Genomic DNA, 27,971 nt, shown 5'->3' on the forward strand with positions numbered 1-27,971 from the left:
TTAACTTAATTACATACTTCATCTTTTCCTATTACAGTACAGTGGAAATTGGCTAAGAATTTTTTTTTTTTTTTGAAAGGGAGTCTTGCTCTCGCACAGGCTGAAGTATAGTGGCACGGTCTTGGCTCAATGCAACCTCTGCCTCCCACGTTCAAGTGATTATCCTGCCTCAGCCTCCTGAGTACCTGGGATTATAGGCATGCCCCACAACGCCCAGCTAATTTTTGAATTTTTAGTAGAGAAGGGGTTTCGCCATGTTAGCCAGGCTGGTTTTGAACTCCTGATCTCAGGTGATCCATCGGCCTTGGCCTCCCAAAGTGCTGGAATTACAGGTGTAAGCCACCGCGCCCGGCTGGCTTGGACTTCTGACAGAGGAAAAATTCAACAACAGAGTAATGGGCTAAGTTAGTTTACCATGAAAGATTTTAAGTATGAAATTCCGACCTATTACATACTCAAATTACGTATGCAGGGCCGGGCATGTTGGCTCATGCTGTAATCCCAACAGTCTGGGAGGCCAAGGTGGGCGCATCAGGAGGTTAGGAGTTCAAGACTAGCCTGACCAACATGGTAAAACCCTGTCTCTAAATAAATAAATAAATATGTATGTATGCATGTATGCATGCATGCTAGGCGTGGTTGCGGGTGCCTGTAATCCTAGCTACTCGGGAGGCTGAAGCAGTAGAATCACTTGAACCTGAGAGGCAGAGGTTGCAGTGAGCCAAAATTGTGCCACTGCAGTCTAGCCTGGGCAACAGAGCAAGACACTGTAACAACAACAACAACAAATTTATGTCAAAGATGCTACCTTTTAAATTACAGGATTCAAATACAGAAAATCAAATTATTTCAACAAATGTTTAAAAGCCAACGTCTACATTGTTCTGTTTGTGGCAGTCTTAAATTTACCTCAAATCTGTATTGTCACTATCAAAAGAACAGTAAAGTCATGTAGAGCAAAGAAATTTCCAAATGTCTTTTTAAAAAAATGAATACGATATTTAAAGTAAACATACCTTCAGATAAAACCATACTCTCAGTAATTCTAAGATTCAACACTGATTTTTCTTCTTGTGCAACTGAGACCACCTGGAATTTTTCTTCTAATTTGAAGTAAGCCCAGTATAAGCAGGACTGAAAACATTCTGGCAACATTTTTAATTAGGCTGCCATTTCCTGTGCCCTTGAGCTCGATTTGTAAGTCTGTGTAATACATACCCTGTGATCATCCGTGTGGTCATGGAAGATATTAGAAACCAAAGGTGTCTCAGAAACCTGGCATTAAAGGCTAAACTGTAGAGAAGCCTAAAAAGGAACAGGGGAAAAACACAGAACAGTAAGCAAATAGCGACTCAAAACATTTCCTTAAAAAAAGGTATACATTGAAGATAAATGTACAATTTAGCAAATCTCTGTCCTAAAACCACAAAAAGCTGCCTCAGACAACCAGCCATTTGATGAGACACAGTTCCCAAAGGTGTCAATCTGCACTGTTACCAAGCTAGGAAAGCCCTTCCCTGTGGCTGTGAGACCTCCTCCAAAAGATAAAGGTAACCGTTTTCATGCACAAGTTGAGCCTGCTCCCCATCTGCTACGTGGCGTATTACTATATCATACGATTATGTATTACTAGTGTTATTACTGCTTATACTTTTTGAGACAGGGTTTTGCTCTGCTGCCCAGGCTGGACTGCAGGGGTGCAATCTTGGCTCACTGCAACCCCCACCTCCTGGGTTTAGGCAATTCTCCTACCTCAGCCTCCTACATAGCTGGGATTACAGGCACCCGCCACCATGCCTGGTTAATTTTTATACTTTTAGTAGAGAAGGTGTTTCATTATGCTGGCCAGGCTGGTCTTGAACTCCTGGCCTCAAGTGATCCACCCACCTCAGCATCCCAAAGTGCTGGGATTACAGGCATGAGCCATTGTACCTGGCCTACTTGTATGTTTAAAATTTGTAAAATGTTTAGTGACTGACTCAAGTCACTTTTCTTGAAATACAAAATATGTGCTGTCAACATCTCATAAAAAATCTAGGCTGGGTGCGGTGGCTCACTCCTATAATCCTAGCACTTTGGAAGACCGACGCGGGCAGATCATGAGGTCAGGAAATCAAGACCACCCTGGCCAACATGATGTAACCCCATCTCTACTAAAAATACAAAAATTGGCTATGTGTGGTGGCACACGCCTGTAATCCCAGCTACCTCAGAAGCTGAGGCAGGAAAATCACTTGAATCTGGGGGGCGGAGACTGCAGTGAGCCAAGATTGTGCCACTGCACCCCAGTCTGGCGACAGAGCAAGACTTCATCTCAAAAAAAAAAAAAAAAAAAAAAAATCTAAAAAATGTACCTTGAAGATTTTTAGGCCAGACACAGTAGCTCATGCCTATAATCCCAACACTTTGAGAGGCCAACTGAGGCAGACTCCTTGAGCCCAGGAGTTTGAGACCAGCCTGGGCAATGTGGTGAGGCCTCGTCTCTATGAAAAGTAAACTGAGTGTGGTGGCATGTGCCTGTAGTCCCAGCTACTCATTAGGTTGAGGTAAGAGAACTGACAGAGCCTGAGAGGTCGAGGCTATAGTGAGCTGAGATTGTACCGCTGCACTCCAGCCTGTGTGACAGACTGAGATCCTATCTCAAAAAAATAAAAACATTAAAACAATTCCTCTATAATATTAGATTAAAAAGATGAACTTTGTGCAGGATGTCTTGAGTGTTTATCTCTATGCTGCATGCTGCGTGTCTGTGACAAGATAAACATTTTAGCCACAATGGTGTCATCAGCTAGCACTAACATTTTTTTTAAGAGGTCTTTCAAAATCCAATACAAACATCTCATATTTGATTGTTTGAGTAATTTCCTGCACTCAATCCAAAACATCAAATGCACTGTTCCACACTGGTACTTTCGGAGTACACATAGGAATTATGGAGTACTGGTTTAAAAAAAAAAAAAAAAAAACTCCATTCTTATTTTAATGTAATACATTTTGAGATATCCAGATGGCAATAAGGGTACATCACTGAAAAAGCAGTGGAGGCATGAAAAGAGCATGTGAAATTTCCCTACAATCAGAAACCTTCGGCTAGAAAGAATCTATGAGATCATTTAGCCCAGCCATCTTCCCAATGTCATGTAGGCTAAAAGCAATGTTTGCATAAGAAAATGAAGGCAGGGATGCATCGGTTCTAAGGTCCTTTCAGCTCACAAGTATTATGGTTTTGTGAAAACATACGTGATGTTTGTCAGTCACACAACATGACAAAGTGGGGACACACTGCATTCATTCCAGCAAGAGCAAAAACTCAAATGGAGTCTCCAAGTAATATTTAAAAAAAAAAAAAAAATTATTGGAAAAATGAAAAATGGTAATAATACAAGTTAAAGGAGACCAATTAAGACATGTAATTAAGTATGCTGTCATTAGTGTTCAAACAAATTTCCACTTAAAATTCACTCTCAAATATGGCCAGGGTGGTGGCACACGCTTGTAATCCCGGCACCTTGGGAGGCTGAGGGGGGTAGATCATTTGTGGTCAGGAGTTCGAGACCAGGCTGGTCAACATGGTGAAACCATGTCTCTACTAAAAATACAAAAATTAGCCAGGCGTGGTGGCACACACAAGTATCCCAGCTGCTCGGAAGGCTGAGGCAGGAGAATCGCTTGAACCCAGGAGGTGGAGGTTGCAGTGAGCTGAGACTGCACCACTGCACTCCAGCCTGGGTGACAGAGCAAGACTCCCTCTCGAAATAATAAAAGAAAAAAATCTCTGAAGGTTTGGAGCTATACTTCTAAAAGGTAAAAAAGTGACATTCTTTTCCCACACAGCAGGATGGATTAAAAATTGCTCATTGGGCTTTATTTAGCTGTAACAATCCTATGAGTTAATCATTAAAGAGCAATTTTCAATCCGGGTCATAAATTCAGGCCAGTTTTCCAAGGGGACTCTCCGAATTACAAAAGAGAACACAGTGGAAGACACTGGCTCACAAAGAGTCAAGACCGCTACCGCAAGGCATCCTCTGAGAATTCCTCTCTCAGTCAAGGTGTCATGGTAAAAGAAATACAACAAGACACCCAATGATTCACCTAACTCTTCTAGTACACAAGTACAAATGCATTAATTTGCGTTTTTTCTGCTAACATTTTTCTTTTTAAAAAAATATTACTGGAGACTTCTAATACCACAAAAAACAATAAAACAGATACATAATAATTCACATCAGATAATGCAAGATTCAAAATAAATTCCAAATGTCCTCAGTAATAAAAATTTTAAGGTACATTTCATCTTGAGACAAGCTGCTAAAAATTGTTCTTCACAAACTAGTAGCTAAGAATAAAAGGCGAGCTTTAGATACTGAGATGTGTTAACATTCCAGTATTAAAACCACAACCAATGTAAACAGGCAGCCCCCTTTTACTGGTAATTGATTTTCTTTAATTAAAAGATTTACAGATTCAAAAAATATACTTTCCCTCATACTAGTTTAAATTAAAATGGGGGAAAGTGGCATTCATTACCGCGAATGTCTTCTTTGATAATCCCTTCTCTTTTTTTAAAGTTCATGTCTTTTGTTAACTCACACACAGTCACTTGTCTTCTGGTTTGTTGAAGCAGTTAAGCCAGACAATATTGGCCACAATAATATCTGTCAAAGTGGCTCGCCATTAACACTCCAGCACCACAGTCATCAGAAGGGCACTCTTGACGAAGGTGACTGGTTTTGCCATCCTCATCCACCTGACAGTATTTCAGGACAGCCAGCTTAAACTCCTTTCTCTTGTGCTTATTCTTCTTGGGAGTGGTGTAAAACTTCTTCCTTTTCTTAGTATCCCCATGAATCTCAACACAGGCTGAAGAACAGACTCCTTTTGAATGCTGTAGTCAGACAAAGTACGTCCATCTTCCAGTTGCTTGCCAGCAGAGATCAGTCTTTGATGATCAGGAGGATTTCCTTCCTTATCCTGAATCTTGGCCTTTACATTTTCTATGGTATCTGAGGGTTCAACCTTCAAGTTAATGGTCTTCCTCGTAGGGTTTTTTATGAAAGTCTGCATTTTGGTGGAGGTCCCACCACAGATGGTAGATCAAAAAGGAAGCCCCTTCTCTTCCTATTTCTTAACACTATCTTAAAAGAAAACTTTAAAAATGTAGGAGGCATTTAGAATCACTTTGGTGGTATATGCTTCTTCCAGGTTTACTCACATTTCCCGTCAAGAAATTATTCACAAATGTTTTGAAAATTCTTTGAAGATTCAGAACTCACTACAAATTGTATTGCTAACATTGACTAAGACAAGTCTACTTTATTAATTTGATATTTCTAACAATAACTAATGGAAATTAGTTTATAATCTATGTATGACTTCAAAATAGATTTAATTTTAAGATCACTATGTGTTGAAATGTTTAAAAGCTCATCAACATTATTTGAACTTCATGAAACAGAATGCAAATTTTAACATGAATCAATAGCTGATTAATTCTATTGATTATACTGAAAATATCACTGATAATGAAAGCAACCATGAAATCACAGGCAAAATTCATTTATTTCTCTCCAGGTACATCCTTAATATTTTTTCTAAAATATTATAAAAACTTGTTTATAAACACATGAACAGTATATATACCTCTCTCTTGAATTCTGCATATAATGAAAAACAAATCTGTATTTTTCTCCATTGAAGTCGTCTGTGTAATCATTTTATCCCGAATTATTAAAGTATGAGATATGAAGTTATAAAATCTCTCAAGAGCTACAGAGCACTCATCATCACCAAATACATCACAGTTCTTGGAAAACACATGGCGAAGAACTGCTCAGAAAACACATGGGGAGGCCGGGCGCAGTGGCTCGCACCTGCAATCCCAGCACTTTGGGAGGCTGAGGGTTGAGACAAGCAGGCAGCTTGGGCCGAGGTGTTCGAGAGCAGCTTGGGCAACATGGCAAAACCCCCTTTCTACAAAAAATAAGCCAGGTGTGGTGGCATGCCCACAGTCCCAGTTGCTCGAGGGTGCTGAGGTAGGAGGACCACCTGAGCCCGGGAAGCAGAGGTTTCAGTGAGTTGAGATCACGCCACAGTACTCCAGCTTGGGTGACAAAGTAAGACCTTGTCTCAAAACAAAAACAAACACTACACACACACACACACACACACACACACACAGAAGCAGCACTGCCCTTCGAGGACACATCACTGTTTAAGTCACAGTGATTAATAACAGAAGACATAACTGAGCTGCCGCACTGTAGTAGATTTTGGTGGAAAAATCAAGCCTGTGTTGAAATAAAACTGGTGGTGCCTTATGGTTTATGTGAAGACTACAGGCAAATTATAACATCAACCTCCTTGACCCCTAAAACACTATCTTCAAGATTCTGCTTCCAAACTTTTCTGCCCATCTGTGGGTTAAAAGAGCCAAGGCCTCAAGAACAGGCCAGCCTAGACATGAACTGGAAGCGACCGGCATATGCAAAATGAAAGGGCAGGGAACACCGTGCAGGCATAAACGAGCGCAATGTGATCAAGAAATGCAAGCTATGCCTTTTTGCCTCGTTTACGGTTGGAGAAAAGGTATTTTGTGCTAAAAATAAAGGTGAGAGGTAAACAAATACTTGATGAGAAGGGGACACTGCACAAATCAGTAATCTAGGGAATGTGAATTTGTTCCTAAAAGCAAAGGGCGTCTACACGGTTCAAGAGAATGCAACAAGCAGGGTTCTATTTTCCACAATGCAGGCTGGCAAACCATGACATAAACAACACAGCTCTCAAGCACCATGGGGGGAGTGACCAAGCCGAAACTCTGGGCAGCACTGTCCACATGTGGCTTGGGTAGCTGAGGACCTGAGTCTGTGCTTGTATTTAATTCAATGTGAAACACACATCACTGGTGACTACCATGCAGGACACTGCAGATTCAGGTTGCAGGTACAGACAACCCAGTGGACGACGGGGCTGTTCACCAAAATAGGGACAGAAAGAGGAGGCTCTTAAGAGGGAGAGATGTTGGACTCAACTTCAGTCCCTGGAAGGGGACAGGAGACGTCCTGGGGACATCTCCTATTAAGCAAGTGTACTTGCATCTGGAGCTCCAGAAAGTTATTTAAACTAAAGACACAAATGTTGAGAGTCACTAGAACATAGCTGAAGCCGCTTGTATATGAGAGAGATCACCCAGAGAACCAAAAAAAGAACTAAAAAGCTAAGCCAGGTGCAGTGGCTCACACCTGTAATCCCAGCACTTTGGGAGGCTGAGGTGGGCAGATCACCTGAGGTCAGGAGTTCAATACCAGCCTGGCCAACATGGTGAAACCTTGTCTCTGCTAAAAATACAAAAATTGGCAGGGCATGGTGGCAGGTGCCTGTAATCCCAGCTACTCGAGAGGCTGAGGCAGGAGAATCACTCGACTCCGGGGGGTGGAAGCTGCAGTGAGCCAAAACCAGGCCATTCCACTCCAGCCTGGGCGACAAAGCAAGACTCTTGTCTATAAAAAACAAAGCAAAACAAAAAAACAACTAAAAAATACAAGAAGTAGTTTAGGAAACACTGAAAAAGAGGGGGAAAGAAAAACCCACAGAGGAAACTGAGAAGCCCAAATAAAAGAAAAATCAAGCAAATATGGTGTCTGTGAAAGGAGCGGGTCAAAGAGGGTCAGGAAAAAGGAGGACGAGGAACATCAAACACACACAAAGGCCAGGAGTGTCGTGGGGCTGAGCGGGGCAGCACAGGCCTCTAGCATCACAAATGCAGTCAGTGGAACACCGAAACCCCAAGTACACCAGGAAGAAAGCGGAACACTTTCTAACAGGCTGTCTTTGGTAACCTTTCTTATCGTCTGATACTGGAGTAGAGCCTTCATTTTTCCCCCTCTTACAATACAGCCAAAGAATATTTACTCACATTTAAAAATAGTGGATATTAAAGATGTTAGATCCAAATTTCCAAGTGCATGTTAATATAAAATTTCCTCTCAAAAAAGGAGCTGCCAATTCATTTAATACTTAACCAATTTAAAAATAGTAAGTCATTCACCTAATCCAGAACTCAAAGTGTTATAAAATAGTATACTCAGAAGACCACTTGTGCTCCAGCCTCAGCTTCCTCAGCATATTTGGACGTGAGTGTTCAGTTCTATGAGTTTCTGGTATACGCTTCCAAGTTTCTTTATGCAGTATGAACATACATTTTTTTCCTATCGTTCTCACAGAAGCAGCAGGTTCTTATTGATATTGTCCTGCCTCTTCCTTGTTTTCTTGTATACATCTTGAAAATCTCTCCATGTCAGGGTACAAAGGCCTCCACATTCATTTGAATACCCTGACAATCAATGTTAAGCAGAAATTAAATGGCAAATCCTAACCTTGAAAATAAGAGGGACTAATACTAATCAGTGAGGGCTTGAGAATGAGTTATCAACCTGAGAATATACTAATCATCTTTTAAATACTTATTTAAAAAAATTAAAATTGAAAGCAGCTAAAATCTCTAACAGTTAAAGTAAGCCTACTTGCTCTTTCTAAATATTAGAACCTAACATGTTTAAGCCATAAATAAAATTCCTAGAGTAGTTTCTTAGAGGAAATAGGTGTTGTACTCATAAAATCAAGCCTACACAGAAAGTTCCTTCACCCATTAAACACCTTTTGGAAGCGGTTCTCTAGTAAACCTCAGACCAGGACAGCGATGCATTTAAATCCAGCAATTACTATCCATAGCAATGGGCTGTGTGCTACAATAAAAGCAAGAATCCTGGTTCAGCCACTCCGATCCTCAGATCTCACATCCTGCTCTCAGGCAATTAGCCAGCAAAGAGCTAATGACCTAATCTAGGAGCCACTGTTTCACTGACATCTATTTCCTCCGACGGTAATAAACACCAGTGAGTGAAGATAGCACCTCATTAGTTGGCTACATTAGTGTTTACAAGGCCATTTCAAACGATGGGTTTCTTACTTACAGTTCATTTTAGAGAATGCTTTCCTAACCAACAGAAATCACTCTTTTCATGTGATGGGGTGGCATTTTATAAACACAAAGAGAATTCTATAGGGTAACACGAATCAGTGTCAGACCTGCTCACTTACTGACAGCTTGCCTGTGCAACATCAGTCCCTCGGGTCCTAGGAGAACTACTACATAGATTTTGCGCTGTATCCAATTGAGTATTTTTCTTTTAAATTCTCAAGAAACCACTAACGTATCACTCAAAATGGAGGGAAATAAAATAGTTCAAGATTACTATCACAATTATCTAAGCACAAATTTGCCATATCTTTAACTTGCAAGTTTTGTCCGAACCAAAAGTTTATTTCAAAGGCCAAAAAACAAAAATTTACTTTTAGTAATAAATTGTCAGGGACAATCTAATTAAAGGGTACTACGAAGGCCCAGTGTGGTGGCTCACCGCTATAATCCCACTACTTTGGGAGGCTGAGGTGAGAGGATCACTTGAGCCCTGGACTTTGAGACAGTCTGGACAACACAGTGAGCCCATCTCTATAAAAAAAATTGATCAGGTGTGGTGGTGCATGCCTATGGTCTCAGCTACTCAGGAGGCTGGGGTGGGAGGATCGCCTGAACCCAAGAAGTGAAGGCTGCAGTGAGCTATGATCACACTACTGCACTCTGGGAAACAGAGTGAGATGATGTCTGAAGAAAAAAACAAAACAAAACAAACCCCACGAAAAAGGGTACTATGAAAAAAGCCTAAAAAGATATGTAACACAGTGGTTCACTAATGCAGGTATGAGTCCAACCTTTCAAATGGGTGAATAAACTCATATACCTAAGGTAGTACAGGAAATATTACACACAGGGTACTTCAGAGGCTCACAGGCCAGGAAAAAAATCTCAGTATTTGTTGGTTTAGAAAAGAAAAACACAAACTTTTTTTTTGGAAATGGATTCTTGGTCTGTCGTCCAGACTGTAGTGCAATGGTGCAATCTCAGCTCACTGCAACCCCCGCCTCCCAAGTTCAAGCGATTCTCCTGTCTCAGCTTCCTGAATAGCTGGGATTACAGACATACCCCACCATGCCCAGCTAATTTTTGTATTATTTAGTAGAGATGGGGTTTCGCCAAGTTGGCCAGGCTGGTCTTGAACTCCTGACTTCAGGTGATCCACCTGCCTCACCCCCCCCAAAGTGAACCACCATGCCTGGCCACACCAACAATTTTTTACGAAACGCTTGGACAGTGTAATATCCTACACCATATTCTACCAGAAAAGAGCAGATAAAAGAGAGCCATTCCCAAGGAGGAAGCTATGTTCTCCAGCTGGCACCACCTGGCACAGATGCCCACAGACACTCGCCTGACTTTGGGCACCATCATGCGGTGCTGCACCATCAGCGTGTGGCAGACGGAGGCCATGGTGGTGAAGACCTCCTCACTCGCAGAGTCCCTCCACACCAGGTTGAGCAGAGTGTTGGTCTGCTGCTTCGTGTCCAGCTTCTTCAGACATTCCTCTGTTATATATTGCACTGACAGTCTGCCATCCTCCTAGAACACACCAGAACAATCAATCTCCATAAACCTGCTTGACTGAGTGTCTTCACTACAAACACACACAAAATCACGTTTTTCTTCAGGTGAAGAAAGACAGGCATCATCTCCAAATTATCCACATCACAATGGACCTGGTGTGAAATCCTCGAGGGATCCAGTCACCAGCAGGCATTCATTTTGCCTAGCACAGTAACAAACTGTGAATACTCAGTTTTTGCTTATGACATAACAGTATTTTCGGTATTTACATTTCAAAAAAAACTCATTTCCTATATTTTTTTAAAAACAAGTTGTACTAAGACAAGCATACATAGTGAAACTATTATCATCTGATGGCATTTTCATTTTAATTTGGGATCCAAGTTTAAGCACAGTAAGCGAGAATATTAAATAATTTTTTTTTTCTTTTTTGAGACAGAGTCTCATTCTGTTGCCCAGGCTGTACTACAGTGTCACAATGTCAGCTCACTGCAACCTCCACCTCCTGGGTTCAAGCAATTCTCCTGCCTCAGCTTTCTGAGTAGCTGGGACCAGTCACCAACCTCCACACATGGCTGATTTTTTGTATTTTAGTAGAGACAGGGTTTCACCATATTGATCAGGCTGGTCTTGAACTCCTGACCTCAAGTGATCCACCTGCCTTAGCCTTCCAAAGTGCTGAGATAACAGGCATGAGCCACTGCTCCCAGCCTACTGAAGAAATCTTTTTTAATTAAGGGCTATATATAAGAAATCTATTTTATACCTTAATCTCTCCAGAAGATTTGATTTACTGAGTAAAACTCAAACCAATCTATGCGATTTACTCATTTGGGGCAGTAAGCAAAGATGCATACTTTTTTCATATATATGCGTATATATGAATATACATAACTGGGTATTTTGACTGTACTCTTTGGAAACTTGGATGAATACAATTTATGTAATTATAAATAATCTACCAAACAAAACATTGCTCTACATAAAAGCAGTAAATTCATCTCTCAAACATGAATCTTTAACATAAAGCTAATAAAAGGAGCGTCAGAGTGAGAGAGGAATCCTAGCACTATTATTTTTGTACTGCACAATTTTTTTTCTTTTTTGAGACAGAGCCTTGCTCTGTCGCCAGGCTGGAGTGCAGTGGCGCGATCTCGGCTCGCTGGAACCTCCACCTCCCACGTTCAAGCAATTCTCCTGCCTCAGCCTCCCGAGTAGCTGGGACTACAGGCGCGTGCCACTACGACCAGCTAATTTTTGTATGTTTTTAGTAGAGGCAGGGTTTCACCATGTTGGCCAGGATGGTCTCAATCTCCTGATCTCGTGATCTACCCACCTAAGCCTCCCAGAGTGCTGGGATTACAGGCGTGAGCCACCGCGCCCAGCTGTAGTGTACAATTTTAAAGTAAATTATACATGAGCTATAAGTGAACAGATTATACAGAAACCTAAAGGCAAAAGAGTTATCAAGGGTGAACTTTGACCCTGGAAAAATCTCATACAATCACATTAGGTTCTATATGATTAAGTGCCGTGGGAAAGAAAAGGCAACATAGAAACATACATGTGAGAGACCTGGCAAGGAGAGAACTTGGAGTGAAACCTACAAGTGCCTGGTTCAAAACTGGGTCTGTAGTTCTCAGCCCAAATGTGGACACTACCCAAGGCAAAGGAAGAATGAAGGGAATAAATGAAAAAAGGAAATTAAAGTATAAAGTATAAATTATATAAAGTTATGTAATATGCAGATCTTGAAACTCTTATATATTAAAAAGAATTAAAATAAAGTATAGTAATATTTTCTACAGTTGTAAAGAATTTTAAAAATCAAGCAACTGATCCCACTTCTTAAATGTTCCAAGTGTAAGCACAAGCAAGAGAGCCTGCAGCTTCCTTACTGGTTCATGGGTCCTTGTGCTCTGCTTTCATTGCGTTTGCACACCCACAGTGAGGAAAAGCTCTGTCCTCTCTCTCACTGAGAAAGCCCACAGCCCCATCTTCACATGAATACAAAATACGTTGTGTATAAATAAAGGTTTAATTTCACAGATTCTATGGAAGGTAACTATTTTAAAACCTTCTTCCAAACACAAAAATTTTATCTACATTCCACTACAGAACCCACTTTTTTATAACCACACACAAAAATGAATACTTATTGGTGTAAGTTTGAACAGACACAACAGTTCCAGCACCCACTATCCACTATAAAAACGACTTCACCCCTTGGTAATCAGTCTGCCTCTCAGCCATAAGCCCTGGCAGTATAATGTGTTCCTTTCTTCACCTTCTCTTATTTTTACTTTTTAAACAAAGCCCTGTGCTTACTTCTCAGTCTTCTTACCGCTGTCATCTCTTTCATTTGACGTTAGTGAAGCTCTGTCCAGGAAGGTGCAGCAGTGCACTGACACACCCACTCCACAATACTGCAAAAACGGACTTCACCTGGAGGCCCGGAGACCCTCTCAAGTATATTCTGTGATTACACTTAGTAATCAATATACAACTCCTTAATGAAAAAAAATAACTTATGATAGCCATACCTCAAGCCATTTCAAGTGTTTAAGACCAAAGAAAAGCCACTGGTAGGTATATTGAGTAAAACACAAATTAAGTATGCATGTATATATAATTTTAAAGTTTTTTATTCCGTGAAAATTTACTGTAAACTCAACAGTTAAGGAATAAAAGAGGTAAGAACTTGAAAATAATTTTAAAATAAATCATAACACATATCCTCTATAAAATCAGCAGAAATTAACGGAAGACATTACTTGGTATTCACAGGATAGGGTAAAAAGGAACTTCTGACCCAACAATTTCACTGCTAGAAAATATATCCTAATAACTAAGTTAACATACAGTATAATCCTATTTTGCCTAAAAAAACAAACACAAAACTATGTGTCTCCATTTACACTTCCATAAACATACTAAGAAAGCGGTGGAAGAAACTGTTTCTAATCACAGAAACTGTGGTAGAAGGGGCTGAGGGTCTGGCTGTGTAACTGAAAGTAGGGGTAGACAGAACGACAGATGAGCAGACAGGGCTGCCAGCATCGAGGGCTCACCGGGCTCGAGGGCTTGTCAGCTTCTTCGCCCTCCTCCTCCGAGTCGCTGGCCGAGTCGTGACAGCTGGCGCTGGCAGGAGAGACTGGTAGCTGAGAGAGGGAGGTCTGCAGCACCCGCAAATACACCAGCAGCCCTTCCTCAGAGAGGGCCCCTTTGTAAAACAATCAGTTAAAATGTATTTTAGTTAAATGTTATTTTTTAAAATGGAAAACTAAGATGCCATTTTCCTTCATACTCAAAGAGGCATTTCTGACCAGATCTTATTTTAAAATTCTGTGTTATAATAGGAAACATATTTAGATTTAGTCCCCATTCATGTCAGAAAGCACCTACAACTCTTGGAATTTCCTGAAAGAGAAGAGTCTTATTATTCATAGCTAGCCCTCTGTGATCACACTTGAGTTTATGCACTGAGGTGACCATCTAGGGGCCTCAGGATGGGGCTTTTCACCAGAAAAACCAAGTGATCAGAGGGTTGGAACTTTCAGCCCCACCCACCAACCTCCAAGGGGCTGCTGGAGGGACACTGGAGATAAAGCACCATAAAACTCAACAGGAAGACGCAGTGAGCTGAACACATGGGGGTGCTGAGGGCGTGGAATGCCGAGAGAAGGCATGCGAGCTCCACAACCCGCCTACCTCGGCTTCCCCGAGTTCTGGGAGGTGTCCTAGTAAATGACCAAACCCAAGGCAGGGTTGTAGAATCCCCATTTTTGCAGGGTGGCCAGAAGTATAGGTGACAACCTACTACTTGTAGTTGGCCTCTGAAGTGGGTGTAGTCTTGCAGGACTAAGCCTTCAGATTATGGGATCTGACATTATTTCCAGCTGGACAGCATCAGAATTGAACTTAATTGTATAATACCTACGTGGTATCCACTGCAAAACTGCTTGGTGTGTGGGGGAAAAAAAAACACACCCTCATTTCTGGTCACAGAATTTTTCAATGTTGAGTGTGAGAGTAAGAAAAAGTTTGGTTTTTCCTGTATTTCTTTCATTAATAATTCATGCGTGCAAGTATGCATGGTTTCAACAATACGTCAGGAAGATGTTATCATTCTAGAATAGGCACACTGTAAGTTTAGGAAAAGTAGGGAAACAGGCCTGACTCACAGAAGAGCTTTCCCATTTAATTCCGTTCACTCTATTAAAATAATCTGTGCGGCCTCCTAAGACATGTATATAAGTCAATCTTTCCCACTGTATCTGGAAACCCTCCCCAGCAACACTGCCCAGACCACAGCCCTTCAGCAAATACACTCTTCCAAGAGAGGCCCACCTTTCCATGACACCTGCCACTTCACGGCCTTCTCTTGACTCATCTGCTAATGCTACCCATATATATGTTCAGGTAAAAAAGTCTTGTATTTCATACCCAAATAATTTTCGCCAATAGTTAAAACAAAATAGAAAAGCCAGGGTGCTCCACCACTCTTTTTTGAACATCTACTCTCTATTAACAACAGTGCATTCAGAAAGGGCTCGTAAGGGAAAACGGTCTGCGCATCTGCTAACGCCGGAATGATGAAATGAAAAATCTGATCTGTAAAAGGTGCTGCCAGAAACTCCTCTGTGAAGGCTGTAAAAACTTGTTGCCTGAAAAAGAAAAATAGAAGCTTTTTATAATGTCAAAGCATACTGTCCATCCAATCACTGACTAAAATAATCTTTCAAAATATCCTTCAAAAAGATAATCTACTCTTCTAAATTAGCCAAGTTAATCATTTAATATCAACTCAAGCAACCTAAATAAACTTAACGTCTTTTCTATTAAGATAACTGCCACGTTTTCGTTAACTTTTGACAGTTACTAGAAAAGCAGGAAAACAACGTCACCAGAATCTCAAATTTGTATTAGGCTACAGGCCAGAAAGAAAAAGTACACTTTTCTATAAACTAAATCAACACTAATAAAGTAAAAATCTGACTTTCAAGTCTATATTTAAAATCACATCCTATGTTAAAGTTACTGTCAGATATAGATCTTGAGAAATGACAAAATCAATAAATCCATTCCAGCCTCACCTCGCACCTTCCGGACAGGAGTTGTAAGTAAAGTGCAATGGTTTTAGAACATTCTCTAGCAAAATTTTTGCTATAGGAACTCGAGATAAATCAGAATATTCAATACTTGATGGAAGCTTGCTGTTAATCAACAAATAGAGAGACCTGTAATACCCTAAAAGGAAAAACACGCATTTAAAATTTAGTGCCTTTTCCTATAATAAGGGGAAAAAACTCGTCAATTTTTAAATCCTTTTTACAATCTCTACAGGTCCAAACTTAAATTAGTTCTTTACCATGTTCAAACGGAAAACTAAACAAATATATAGACAGCTGAATGGTATACAGACTGTGTACCAACAACTGTCAACTAGAGCCAATCTCAATTCACCTATACACCATTTGGAAGCAAGTCTAAGATACGATTATTTTAGTGTATCATTAAAAGACTTTTCTGAAACATTATCACAGCTAAAATAAATGAAGAGCAGTTCCTTAACATCACAAATATCTAGTCAGTGTTCAAGTCTCCAATTGTCTCACGTTAGAAATTCTATTTAACTAGTTCGCTTGTATCAGGAGCCCAATAAGGCTAAAATACTGTGATCTTATAATTTGTCTCTATTTGTGTGTTTTTTAAAGATCGTGTTGAACTCACAGAGTTTGATTACAATGCAGTCCTGGCCTCGCACTGCTCCACCTGGGGCCCTGAGGCGGGCTTTAGGAGCCTCCTGAACCTCAGGGTCACTGGTAGTCCTCTGCTCTTTGCTGGAACAACATGCCCCAGTCTCACCTCTTGCGTCCTCTGCCCTGTAATCAGCCTTTTCCCCAGGAACTCTGAAGCTCCTTTTAGAGGAAATGATATATTTGGCGACCACAATCTGGGCACTGAAGAAGTTAACTGATTTAAAGGCATCTTAGACATAAACTGAAACAACTTTTAGAACCTCTTAAAATTTCCAGCCTATGCTTTTGATAGGCACTCTGGGTGGGCAGTGAACATAAACTCTTGAGTATCAAGAATGATCCAAATCATATACTCTTTTAGAATCATTTACTCCATTTTTATAGAAAAAAAAAACAATGTTCAGGTGTGATTTTTAAATATCTCATCAGTATACAAGCACACATTAAAAACAATCCATCTGCATGGGCCAGTTTTTGAAACAGACCTACACAGCTTCATATTTGAATGAAAATCACTAAACAATATATACTTAGTACTTTGTCATTAGATATACTTTGTAACTACCCCAAGTCTAACCTAGTGTATGCTGCTGATGAGTGAAACTCACGAAGAAAGCTTGAAAGTTTTTTTGCTAGAAAACTAAAAAGATAAAAATACATCAAGAATTAAAAAAAAATATATCAAGGCCTTTTTTTTTTAAGCATTTCCGGTATTAGGGGACACATTTCAAATAATGCGTATTTCTTAACCATTTTCCTTACAATTTTGGAAAACAGTACAAATTCTCCTCAAATGCTTAGTCTTAAAACAGTGTGTGTGTGTGTGTATCAATTAATACAATGAGCCACTTTTAACCATTAGTTTTTAAAAAGAACAAATTCTACAACTTTCAGTTTACTTTTAATTAAGCTGGTACACAGTATCCCTCAGTTTTCAACAAAGGAGTCTAAAAAATAGGGATACGCCAAGCAGTAAGGCTGAAATGAATATGAATTTAATTTCTGTAGTTTTAATTCAGAGGACCAAATGTCTAGATTTCAAGTCTGCTAGATGTAACCCAGACTATCACTTCAAGCGAACAAAAGCAGAAAACCACAGTTACTTATAATTTTGTGTGACCATGGCTTTCCAGACCTCCCTTTACAACTGCCTTTCCAGACCTCTCATATACATTTGTAATGCTGACAAACATTTCTGAAGTCCAGGAGTCCTGAAGTGCCTGGGTTTCTACCTATGAGGATGTTGGGATCGAAGGTTTTTTGGTTTTAGGATATATACTGTTCACTTCATGAAAGCTTTAAAAATCATGTCTAGTTCATACTTTTTCTCCAAAAAGTGTTACTAATGTGTCCTTAAGAGTTTCAGATACAGTTCATTGTAGCTTATATAATGTGGTCATTCTACGAGCATTATCAATGTATTAAAATTTTAGCAATGAGTTAAAAAATTCAAACTAAATATCCTATTCTCTTCTATTTAACTAATGTGAGGACACCATTCTTTTAAAAAAAGTAATGTAACCAAATCTACTTTATAATAAGGCTCTCGGAGTGACGTTAAACTCACATAATTTTGGCACTATCCTTCCCATTCACTTGGAATGAGCATGAGGTATGAAGAGCCCTTCCTGCTCAGGTGAAGGACCAACAGCTGCACTGCAGATACAAATCTTGGATTACGGTACTGGGACAATTTATGAAAGCATATATTAACTTCATTTCCAAGCAAAGGAAAAAGGCAAAGAAAGTAGCATGGTTCTAAATTTTCAGAGTGGGTGGAGCCGAGGACAGATGCTGGAATCTGGGACTCTGGTGGGCACCACGGATGGAGCACAACTCGCCTGGGACACCAGTCCCACTCTGATGTTGAGACCGCGTGCACAAGCTCGCAGCAGCAGGCTGGCCTCTGCTCACTGCCCATCGGGATGCTGAGCCACAGTTTTGACCCTGCCGACTACTTACCATTGTGAATCATGTAGTGCAAAATCTGTTCAATCACTGACACCACATAGCTAGCATCTTGTAAAACAGGCAAGTAAGTATTCTCAGAGGAAAATACTTCAAGCATTCTCATTGGAAGTGCAACATTCAAACTGTCATCATTACAGTTTTGCAGCAACCTGTAAAAATGAAAAAAAGTATTTGCACACTTACTGGATGGCAAAATGTCACCAAGCTTCCCCAAGTGACTTTGTGACAATGGAAAGAAACTATTCCAGTACAAGATGATCTCTGAAAATAGGGACATCTTAGAGATAGGCAGGGAAATCATCCAACCAACTTTCAGTCACTCAGACAGTTTTTCAAAGAATTCTTGTTATGCGCCAAACGGTATGCTGGCACTAAGTTCATAGATATGAAAAATGGACAGTGGTGAAACAAACACAAAATATTCAAGATTACAAAACACTGTAAGAAGTGTAACAATCCACGAACTGTATCAAGAAGCTGCATTTAATTAAACTCAAATACGAATCTCTTTAACAGTGCACAGTATCTCCTGAAAGATGCTTTCGGGACTTTCCATGCCTGCAATATCCTCCAAATGGAACAGTGATTTTACTTCTAGTCCTAAGTCATCTCTCATTTTGACTAAGGCTTCCCTTCCTACTATGAGAAGAACTGCAGGCAGAAGGGAAAGCTTGGTTATCACAAAAATAAATCTTATACCCATTTGAAGAGGGCAGTACAGTAAGTCTAGACAGGTCACACCAATCAAGGCACAGAGCACATATGTCACTCCCAAAACTTTCTTCTTGGCTGTCTCTAGTCCACTCCTCCCTCTATCCCCCCAAACCCAACATGAAAGCCTGAGAGCTCTTTTGCTATAAAACGAAAAAGATAAAAATACATCAATAATTTAAAAATATACATTGAGGCTTTTTTAAAAAAGTGACAAACATGACTAACAATGTACATACTGAATAGACTGACTCTGTTGCAAATGTTTAAAAAAGCTTCCTGGCACATAATGCATAACAACAATACAAATAATTATAATACTATCATTTTAAGAGGCTAAAATGAACTGCAACTGAATAGTATAGTTCTATCTGTGAGGTCACAAAGGCTCAAGTGCGCTCTCTACCTCAAGCCAGGGCTGTTTTCCCTAAGGAGCAATGATTCTTTTTGATGAGAAATGGAATTTTAACAAAATGTAAATGTTAGAGGTTTTAAACATGTTCTTTTGCAGACTGAATCCAAGAAAGTCATAGCAGTGACTTATTTCAAGTTCACACACGAATAATAAATGCCTAATGAAAGGTATACTCTAAAGATGTAGCTTTCAAACTACATTTTGGTGGAGACCCCTATGGAATGGAGTCTTTCTCATATCAGGAGTCCTCTTTTGGCTGACTTTCCATTCCCTAATAACCAGGATGGCCAACATTAACAAAATAATTCCAGGACACCCTTGCAAGAAAAAGTCATCTGAAAAATATCTGTGTTTTCGTTTGTACCTCTTGTTGGCCAAAATCACCTAGAATGAAAATTACAATATATAGAAGTCTATGATCTCTTAAAAAACAAAAAAAAGTATGGAAAAGCCACTGTCTCTGAAAATAAGTCAAAAGGTGTTCCTCTAGAAGAGGTGATCAGTACATTACATACGTTGTTGACTTGCAATAGAATTTTACCTGCAACAGAGGCTCATCAATCTTTTTATTTGAAATAAGCACGTAAGTCTCTCAGATCCATCCAACTGCTTGACAAACAGAGAGCTGTGTTTAATTAAGTTCTGATACAGCCATATCTGAAACAGCAAAACATACAATATACAACTCTCAAGGAAAATTTAATAGTTTGTTAATGTACATAATACCCCAAATTTCTTTAAGTGGCAACACACATTTAATCAAATCTAATCAAAACATGGTAAGAAGTAAATCTTCTAAGTCAGGTTTTATTTAGAGGCATGTGCATTTTCCAGCCAGGCTCAGTGGCTCACGCCTGTTACTTTGGGAAACCGAGGCGGGTGGATCACTTTAGGTGGAGCTCAAGACCAGCCTGGCCAATGTGGTAAAACCTCGTCTTTACCAAAATATACAAAAATTAGCTGGGCGTGGTGGCACAAGCCTGTAGTCCCAGTTATTTGGAAGGCTGAGATGGGAGGATCGCTTGAATTGGGGGGTTGTGGGCAGAAGTTGCAGTGAGCCAACATCAAGTCACTGCACTCCAGCCTGAGTGACAGAATGAGAAACCCTGTCTCCAAAAATGAAAAATATCTGCATTTTCAATCTTAAAAAAATACATTAGTATTAAATTACTAAACTAGTAACTAAAACAAAGTACACTTAAAGCTCACATTAATCTGAAACAAAAATAGTTCACTTGCAAAAATCAGAAATCCGTAATAAAAATACATTAGAAATATGATATTAATCCCAAGTTATGTGGGATACCTGTTTCTTTTCACCTTTTTCTTCTGTGGATGTGCATGCCTGTGTGTCTCTAGCATCTGTTCCTTTTGGATATTTCCCTTCCCTAACTCCATCATTTTTTGATAGGGAAGGCAATCCTACAGGCCCACTGACCAGGCTGGCCAGAAATGCCCATTCTCCTGGATACAAGGATTAGTCAGTGAGTTCAATAAAGGCAGATGCAGATTTTTGTCACTTGCAATCAAGAGGCCTGACTAGATAGTATGTATGAAGCTGCCATAAATTACACTGGAAACTCAATACTTAACAAGGAATCTCTTCTACTTTCTCTACTGTGCCTTTGTGTAATAGACTGGTATTTTATTTTTTCCTTTCATAAGACCCATTTAGAATCATCTAGAATGAAAAGATAGCCTTTTTTTTCCTTTGAGACAGTCTCAACTCTGTTGCCCAGGCTGGAGTGCAGTGGCGCCATCTTGGCTCGCTGCAACCTCTCCTGGGTTCAAGGGAGTCTCCTGCCTCAGCCTACCAAGTAGCTGGGATTATAGGCACCCACCACCACCATGTCCAGCTAATTTTTATATTTTTAGTAGGGATGGGGTTTTGCCATGTTGGCCAGGCTGGTCTCAAACTCCTGGCCTCAAGTGATCCACCAACCTCAGCCTCCTAAACCGCTGAGATTACAGTGTGAGCCACTGCACCCGGCAAAGACATCCTCTTAAATGTAGCTAGTTATAAATATGCCATACAACCTTTTCTTTGCCTATTATTTTTAAGTGGTTTTTCCTTTGACATTAACATTTCTTTGCCATAAAACATTATTAGACAATGGAATTACCAATACAAAAGCACTTTGCACAACAAAGTAGCTCATGGCTTAAGCTGGGACAAATAACTCTGACCTCTTGTGAATATTAGTTAATACCCACAGGCTTTCTCTGGAGGTGTTTGGAGCCACCTTGCCCACATTTTCTCAGGAACCAATATGACACGAATACTTCCTTCACTATCTGAAGTAGTATTTAGGGTTACATACCACTTCAGATAGTGAAGAAGTATTTTAGGATGTAGTTCATCCTAAAATTTCTTTTATCAGTTAACAAGATGTAAAATAACTATACATGATATAATTGTAGAACTGTTGGAAGGTGGAGGAAGACTTTACCAAAAGATTCAAAGAAAAGTAAGCAACTAAAAACTGAGGCAATTATTAATTCTAGAATAATTAAACTGTATATGAAACACAATCTTAGTACCATATTTGACTTAAAGTCATAGTAATAATTTTTTTAAAGGGAGGAGGTGAGGAAGAAGTAGCCATATATGCCTGTTTTTGCATAGAATAGCTTTGGAAACCTATCAAAAGTGACACTACACTTACTCCTAGAGTAGAAAGCTAACAACGTGAAGACTGGGGCAGGAGACATTTACCCATGTGATTAATTTACTGCCCTCGCATCTATGCTTGAGAACTGAATCGACAATCAATTGCGCAGGCTGGAGTGCAGTGGCAGGATCACAGCTCGCTGAAGCCTTGAATACCTGGGCCCCAACGATCCTCCTGCCTCAACCTCCTAAGTAGCTGGACTACAGCGGCATGCCACCACACCCGGCTAATTTGATTTCTGCTCTGTTTTGTTTTATAGGTGGGGTCTGGTATTTTGCCCAGGCTGGTCTCAAACTCCCGGCCTGAAGGGATCCTTCCACCTCGGCCTCCCAAAGTGTTGGTATTACAGGTGCAAGCCACTGTGTCCAGCCCACTTTTATCCTTTTCCTGGATAGGTCTGATGACATTAATGTATTTAGGGTTTCAGAATCTACACATGAGCAATCTGTTTTGTATCGGATTGAGGCCTACAGTCAAACATGTTCATTTACATCCAAGCTTTTCATAGATGGCTTCTAAAGCAGGACTGTGTGGCTATACCATGTTTATAAACCATATAGTGATTGATGACCGAGACCGAGGCCTTCACTCAAAGGCAACAGGTGTTCTGGAAAGACACGGATGGACACCTCACAGCACTTGCCTGTCTGTGCTCCTTGGTGATCTTGCAATCCACAAGATTAGAGTGTAGGAGGACAGGAACAGCCTGTTCCAGAAAGCAAGCCCAATTATCCGCAGATGTACTACTCTGATTCTTTTTCTCATGAACTTCAGAAGGCAAGCCTGGAAAGAGCCTGCACTTGACAGAAGTCTGGAATGGGTAGATTAAACTGCTTTCACTGCCTCTCCAGACTGGCTCTCAGTTCTTTCTCTGCATTTTCTTGGTTTACAGAAAGTTTGCTCGTATTCCAGCTTAGCTCAACTCCAGAGGCAATGCTGGGTTTTAAAGCCAAACACTAGAGGAGTATTACCATATTCCTTTGTCCATTGTAATTAATTCATGTAGGGATCATTCTAGAAGGGTTGGTTTGTAACAAAAAAGACTTATTTTTCACTGTATTCTCTCCTTTTCATGCAGGTTTAAAAAATTTTCCAAAAATGAATAATACATTTAACCTGGATGGGTGTGGTGGTTCATGCCTGTAACCCCAGTACTTTGGGATGTCGAGGCAGGTGGATTACATGAGGTCAAGAGTTCAAGACCAGCCTGACCAACATGGTGAAACCTGCCTCTACTAAACATACACACACACACACACACACACACACACACACAATTAGCCAGGCGTGGTGGTGTACGCTTGTAATCCCAGCTACTCATGGGGCTGAGGCAGAAGCATGACTTGAACCTGGGAGGCGGAGGTTGCAGTGAGGCGAGATTACACCACTGCACTTCAGCCTGGGTGNACACACACACACACACACACACACACACAATTAGCCAGGCGTGGTGGTGTACGCTTGTAATCCCAGCTACTCATGGGGCTGAGGTAGGAGAATCGCTTGAATCCAGGAGGCAGAGGTTGCAGTGAGCCAAGACCGCACCATTGCACTCCAGCCTGGGTGACAGAGTGAGTGAGACTCCTTCCCAAAAGGAAAAAAAAAAAAGATAAATAATATATTTAACCTAGGCCGGGTATGGTGGCTCACATATGTAATCTCAATACTGGGAGGCCGAGGCGGGTGGATCACCTGAGGCCAGGAGTTCAAGATCAGCCTGGACAACATGGCAAAACCCCTTCTACTAAAAATACAAAAGTTAGCTGGGTATGGTGACACATGTCTGTAATCCCAGCTACTTGGGAGGCTGAGGCAGAATTGCTTGAACCTAGGAGGCGGAGGTTGCAGCATGCCAAATCATGCCACTGTACTCCAGCCTTGGTAACAGAGCAAGACTCTGTCTCAAAAAAAAGTGTGTGTGTGTGTGTGTGTGTGTGTGTGTGTGCGCACGTGTGCGCATTTAACCTAACAATACAAATCTCTTAATATTCCCTGAGAAAATGAACAGTAACAAGTTCCATTTAAAAAAAAAAATTACTCTTCTATGCATCTGAATGTATTTTCCACCGTTAATACACACTGTTCCTCAGCACTGATAAGATCAAATGCCTACAGAATTTTAGAGAACTATGATTATATTTCGTATTTAAAAAGACCCTAAGGCTGGGCACGGTGGCTTACACCTATAACCCCAGCACTTTGGGAGGCTGAGGTGGGAGGATCACTTGAAGCCAGGAGTTCAGTGATAGCCCAGACAACAGGATAAAACTCCATCTCTACTAAAAATACAAAAATTAGCCAGGCATGTTGGTGCATGCCTATAATGCCAGCTACTCAGGTGGCTGAGACACAAGAATTGCTTAAGCCCAGGAGGTGAAGGTTGCAGTCAGCCAAGGCCACATCACTGCACTCCAGCCTAGGTGACAGAACAAGGCTCTGCTCCCCCAAACCCCCGTAAAAAGAGACCCTAAATCATGCGCAGTGGCTCACGCCTACATTTGCAGCACTCTGAGAGGCCAAGGAGGGAGGATCACTTGAGATTAGAAGTTCACAACCAGTCTGGGCAACATAGCAAGACCTCATTTCTGCCATAAATAAATAAATAAAAATTTTAAAAATTAGCCTTAACATTAACAAGGTGTACACACATCTGTAGCTCTAGCTACTTGGGAGGCTGAGGTGGGAGGATTGCTTAAGCCTGGAATTCAAGGCGACAGAGCGAGACCAAATCTCTAACATAATAATAATATGTAAACACTGAGACCCTGTATCTCAGAGTTTGTGGGTAACCACGATGTGGTACTGAGGAGGCACTTCCCACTGACCTAGGCGTACTGATGACTACTAAGGCTGTGTCAGGGTACATAACACGTGGGCAAGATATTCTACTTGTTTCAAGTTTTCCACTACAAAAAATATGAAAAAGCCTATTTTTTGATACATATTTTTATGTGTATCAAATTTTAAGAAGTAAAACACATCACCACAAAGGTAACATCTCACAGCTAGCTGAGAAATTCACAAAGCCTGGACACAGAGGCTGTGTAACTTTCTGATGAGATACCATTTCCACTTTGAACAAGAAAGCAGACATGTGTAAACGAGGACAAGTGAAAACATAGCTAACACTCACCAAACGTTTTGAGTCTTCATTTTGCTTGTAAAAAAACAGAAGCTGCCTTACCAAAAGGGTAAGGTTGGGGCCACTAGCAATGGGAAAAGTGCCCCCAGACTGAGATAAGGTAGCACAGCGATCAAATGCACTTCTTTGGATAGAATACTGGAAGAAAAACAAAACAAAATGACACACAAATATATTATCTGGACACACAATTCTTATGATCTAAATATACGTTGATGTGTTTACAGGAATGGTGGAAATAGACAATGAAAAGGCTGTTTACTGGTCCTTGCTCACAGCTGAGTTATAGAGAAAAAAATGTTAAAAAAAAAAAAAAAAAGGAAAAGAAACCAGGCATGGTGGCTCACGCCTTTAATCTCAGCACTTTGGAGGGCCAAGACAAGTGGATCACCTGAGGTCAGGAGTTTGAGACCAGCCTGCTAACATGGTGAAACCCTACCTCTACTAAAAATACAAAAAAAGTTAGCCAGCTGTGGTGGCACACACCTGTATCCTAGCTACTCAGGACGCTGAGGCATGAGAATCGCTTGAACGTGGGAGGCGGAGCTTGCAGTGAGCCAAGATCGTGCAACTGCACTCAGCCTGGGTGACAGAGCAAGACAATCTAAAACAAACAAACAAACAAACAAACACAAAAAACCAGGCCAGGTGCAGTGGCTCACACTTGTAATCCCATCACTTTGGGAGGCTGAGGCGGGTGGATCATTTGAGGTCAGGAGTTCGAGACCAGTCTGGTAAACATGGTGAAACTCCATCTCTACTAAAAATACAAATATTAGCCAGACGTGGTGGCACATGCCTGTAATCCCAGCTACCTGGGAGGCTGAGGCAGGATTGTTTGAGACTGGGAGGCGGAGGTTGCAGTGAGCCGAGATCATGCCACTGCACTCCAGTCTGGGCAACAGAGTAAGACTGTCTCAAAAAGAAAAAAAAAAGAAGAAGAAGAAAACACTGTTACTGAACTTAAAAAACAAAAAACCCAGCCTGGAATGCAATGAAAGCTGCTAAACGCCCACTGAAAGAATCTCCCACCATCTCCTTATATATTGATCTTCAACTGTGGTTAGGCCCATGTTTGTATTTTATTATTTACCTAAAAACTCACCTATCTGTACATCTTTGCAAATATTAGAACAAATAAAATAATTTATTGGGAAGCATACTACTGTCAACATTAATCTCCATTAACGAGGTATATAAAGATACACACCATATTTAAAATAAGCTCTCCCATGCCCTACTAATTCTTTCTTATTTTAAAAGCAAACAAACTTACTTGCTGTTTTCTGTCTCTATAGCCTCGAATAAATGACTGGATAATTATTGCATTTTTCAACCTTCGCCTTTCTTCCTGAATAATGAAGGGAGAAGTGGGGGAGCAATTGATCAGAATCCAGTGAAAATGACATTTTGCTAGTAAAGACTTTAAAAACACTAACAGCTATGTAATTCACATACCATAAAATTCTTTAGAAGACACCCACTAAATACACATTTAATATATTTAGAGCTACACAACCATCAGCACTGATTTTAGAATACCTTCATCACCTACCACCAGAAGCCCTGTCTGCATTCACAGTCCCCCCAGTTTCCTGCCATCCTTCCCTTGTCCAGCGATCACTGATCTACTTCTACCCTATGGATTTGCTTATTCCATAGGCAGTTCAGATAATGGAATCATACAATATGTTGTGTCTGGCTTTTCTCTCTTCGCAGGATGTTTTCAAAATTCACCTATGTTACAGCATATGTGAGAACTTCATTGCTTTCTAAGCGTGAGAGTAATGTTCAATTGTATGGGTGGACCACATTGAATTCATCCATTCATCTACTGATGGACATCCTGGCTGCTCCCACTTAGAGCTATTACAAATTATGGCTGTTATCAACATTCATACACAAGTTTTGTTGTGGATACAGGTTTTCACTTCTCTTGAGTATAAACCTAGAAGTAGAATTACTGAGGAACTGCCACACTGTTTTCCAAAATGGCAACACCATTTTACAATCCCATCAGCATAGTAGGACTTTTTAAAGTTTTACTTTTAAATATTAAAATAACACAGACATCATATTTTAAAGGTCACTTTTCTTGTTTCAAGAGAAAATTCCGATTTTCACTGACTTGAGAATATCTTTAAAACATTCAGCGACCTGGCAAAATATCTGTTCTTCACCATTGTTATGACCAGTAGTAGGAAAGCCTACAACGATGTGCCGGCCCTATAAGAGGCACTTCCAACCAAATGCACAGTAATCTTACAGGTGAGCATTGCTCCCAGTTTAAAGATCAGAAACTGAGTGTACTATAAAGATTAAGCAACACCCAAAGATGTAAGACAGAATTCAAACTACGGTATGATAATAAAGCCTGTACTCCATCTTACCCTGCTACACTGTCTCATACCTTCTATGAATGCCATCTACAAAGCTGAGACTTACACACACAACTGTGGGATTAGAGAACACCATTAAGTCACGTAGATATACTTCCTGGGCTTCCTGCAAGGCCGGGCACAGTGGCTTACACCTGTAATCCCAGCACTTCAGGAGGCTGAGGTGGGCGGATCACTTGAGGTCAGGAGTTCCAGACCAGCCTGGCCAACATGGTGAAACCCTGTCTCCAATAAAAATACAAAAAATTAGCTGGGCATGGTGGTGCACGCCTGTAATCCCAGCTACTTGGGAGAGTGAGGCAGGAGAATCACTTGAATCTGGGAGGTGGAGGCTGTAGTGAGCCGTGATCATGTTACTGCACTCCAGCCTGGGTGACAGAGCAAGCCTCTGCCTT

The 27,971-nt window shown here is 40.6% G+C and overlaps 1 protein-coding gene across 1 annotated transcript in view; it reads right to left on the reverse strand.

Moving 5' to 3' along the window:
- UBE3C (ubiquitin protein ligase E3C) overlaps window positions 1-27,971 on the reverse strand; it is a 122,629-nt gene that overhangs the window by 67,260 nt on the left and 27,398 nt on the right. The window contains exons 3-11 of the mRNA XM_017519463.2: window positions 26,454-26,528; window positions 25,169-25,315; window positions 19,905-20,020; window positions 18,229-18,386; window positions 15,601-15,754; window positions 14,951-15,171; window positions 13,576-13,727; window positions 10,332-10,519; window positions 1,219-1,305 (exon numbers count right to left, since the gene is read on the reverse strand). Coding sequence (XP_017374952.1) covers window positions 1,219-1,305; window positions 10,332-10,519; window positions 13,576-13,727; window positions 14,951-15,171; window positions 15,601-15,754; window positions 18,229-18,386; window positions 19,905-20,020; window positions 25,169-25,315; window positions 26,454-26,528 — 1,298 coding nt within the window. The remainder of the gene's footprint in view (window positions 1-1,218; window positions 1,306-10,331; window positions 10,520-13,575; window positions 13,728-14,950; window positions 15,172-15,600; window positions 15,755-18,228; window positions 18,387-19,904; window positions 20,021-25,168; window positions 25,316-26,453; window positions 26,529-27,971) is intronic.

This window comes from Cebus imitator, unplaced genomic scaffold, assembly GCF_001604975.1.
Source record: "Cebus imitator isolate Cc_AM_T3 unplaced genomic scaffold, Cebus_imitator-1.0 Scaffold20, whole genome shotgun sequence".
Taxonomy (NCBI): Eukaryota; Metazoa; Chordata; class Mammalia; order Primates; family Cebidae; genus Cebus; species Cebus imitator.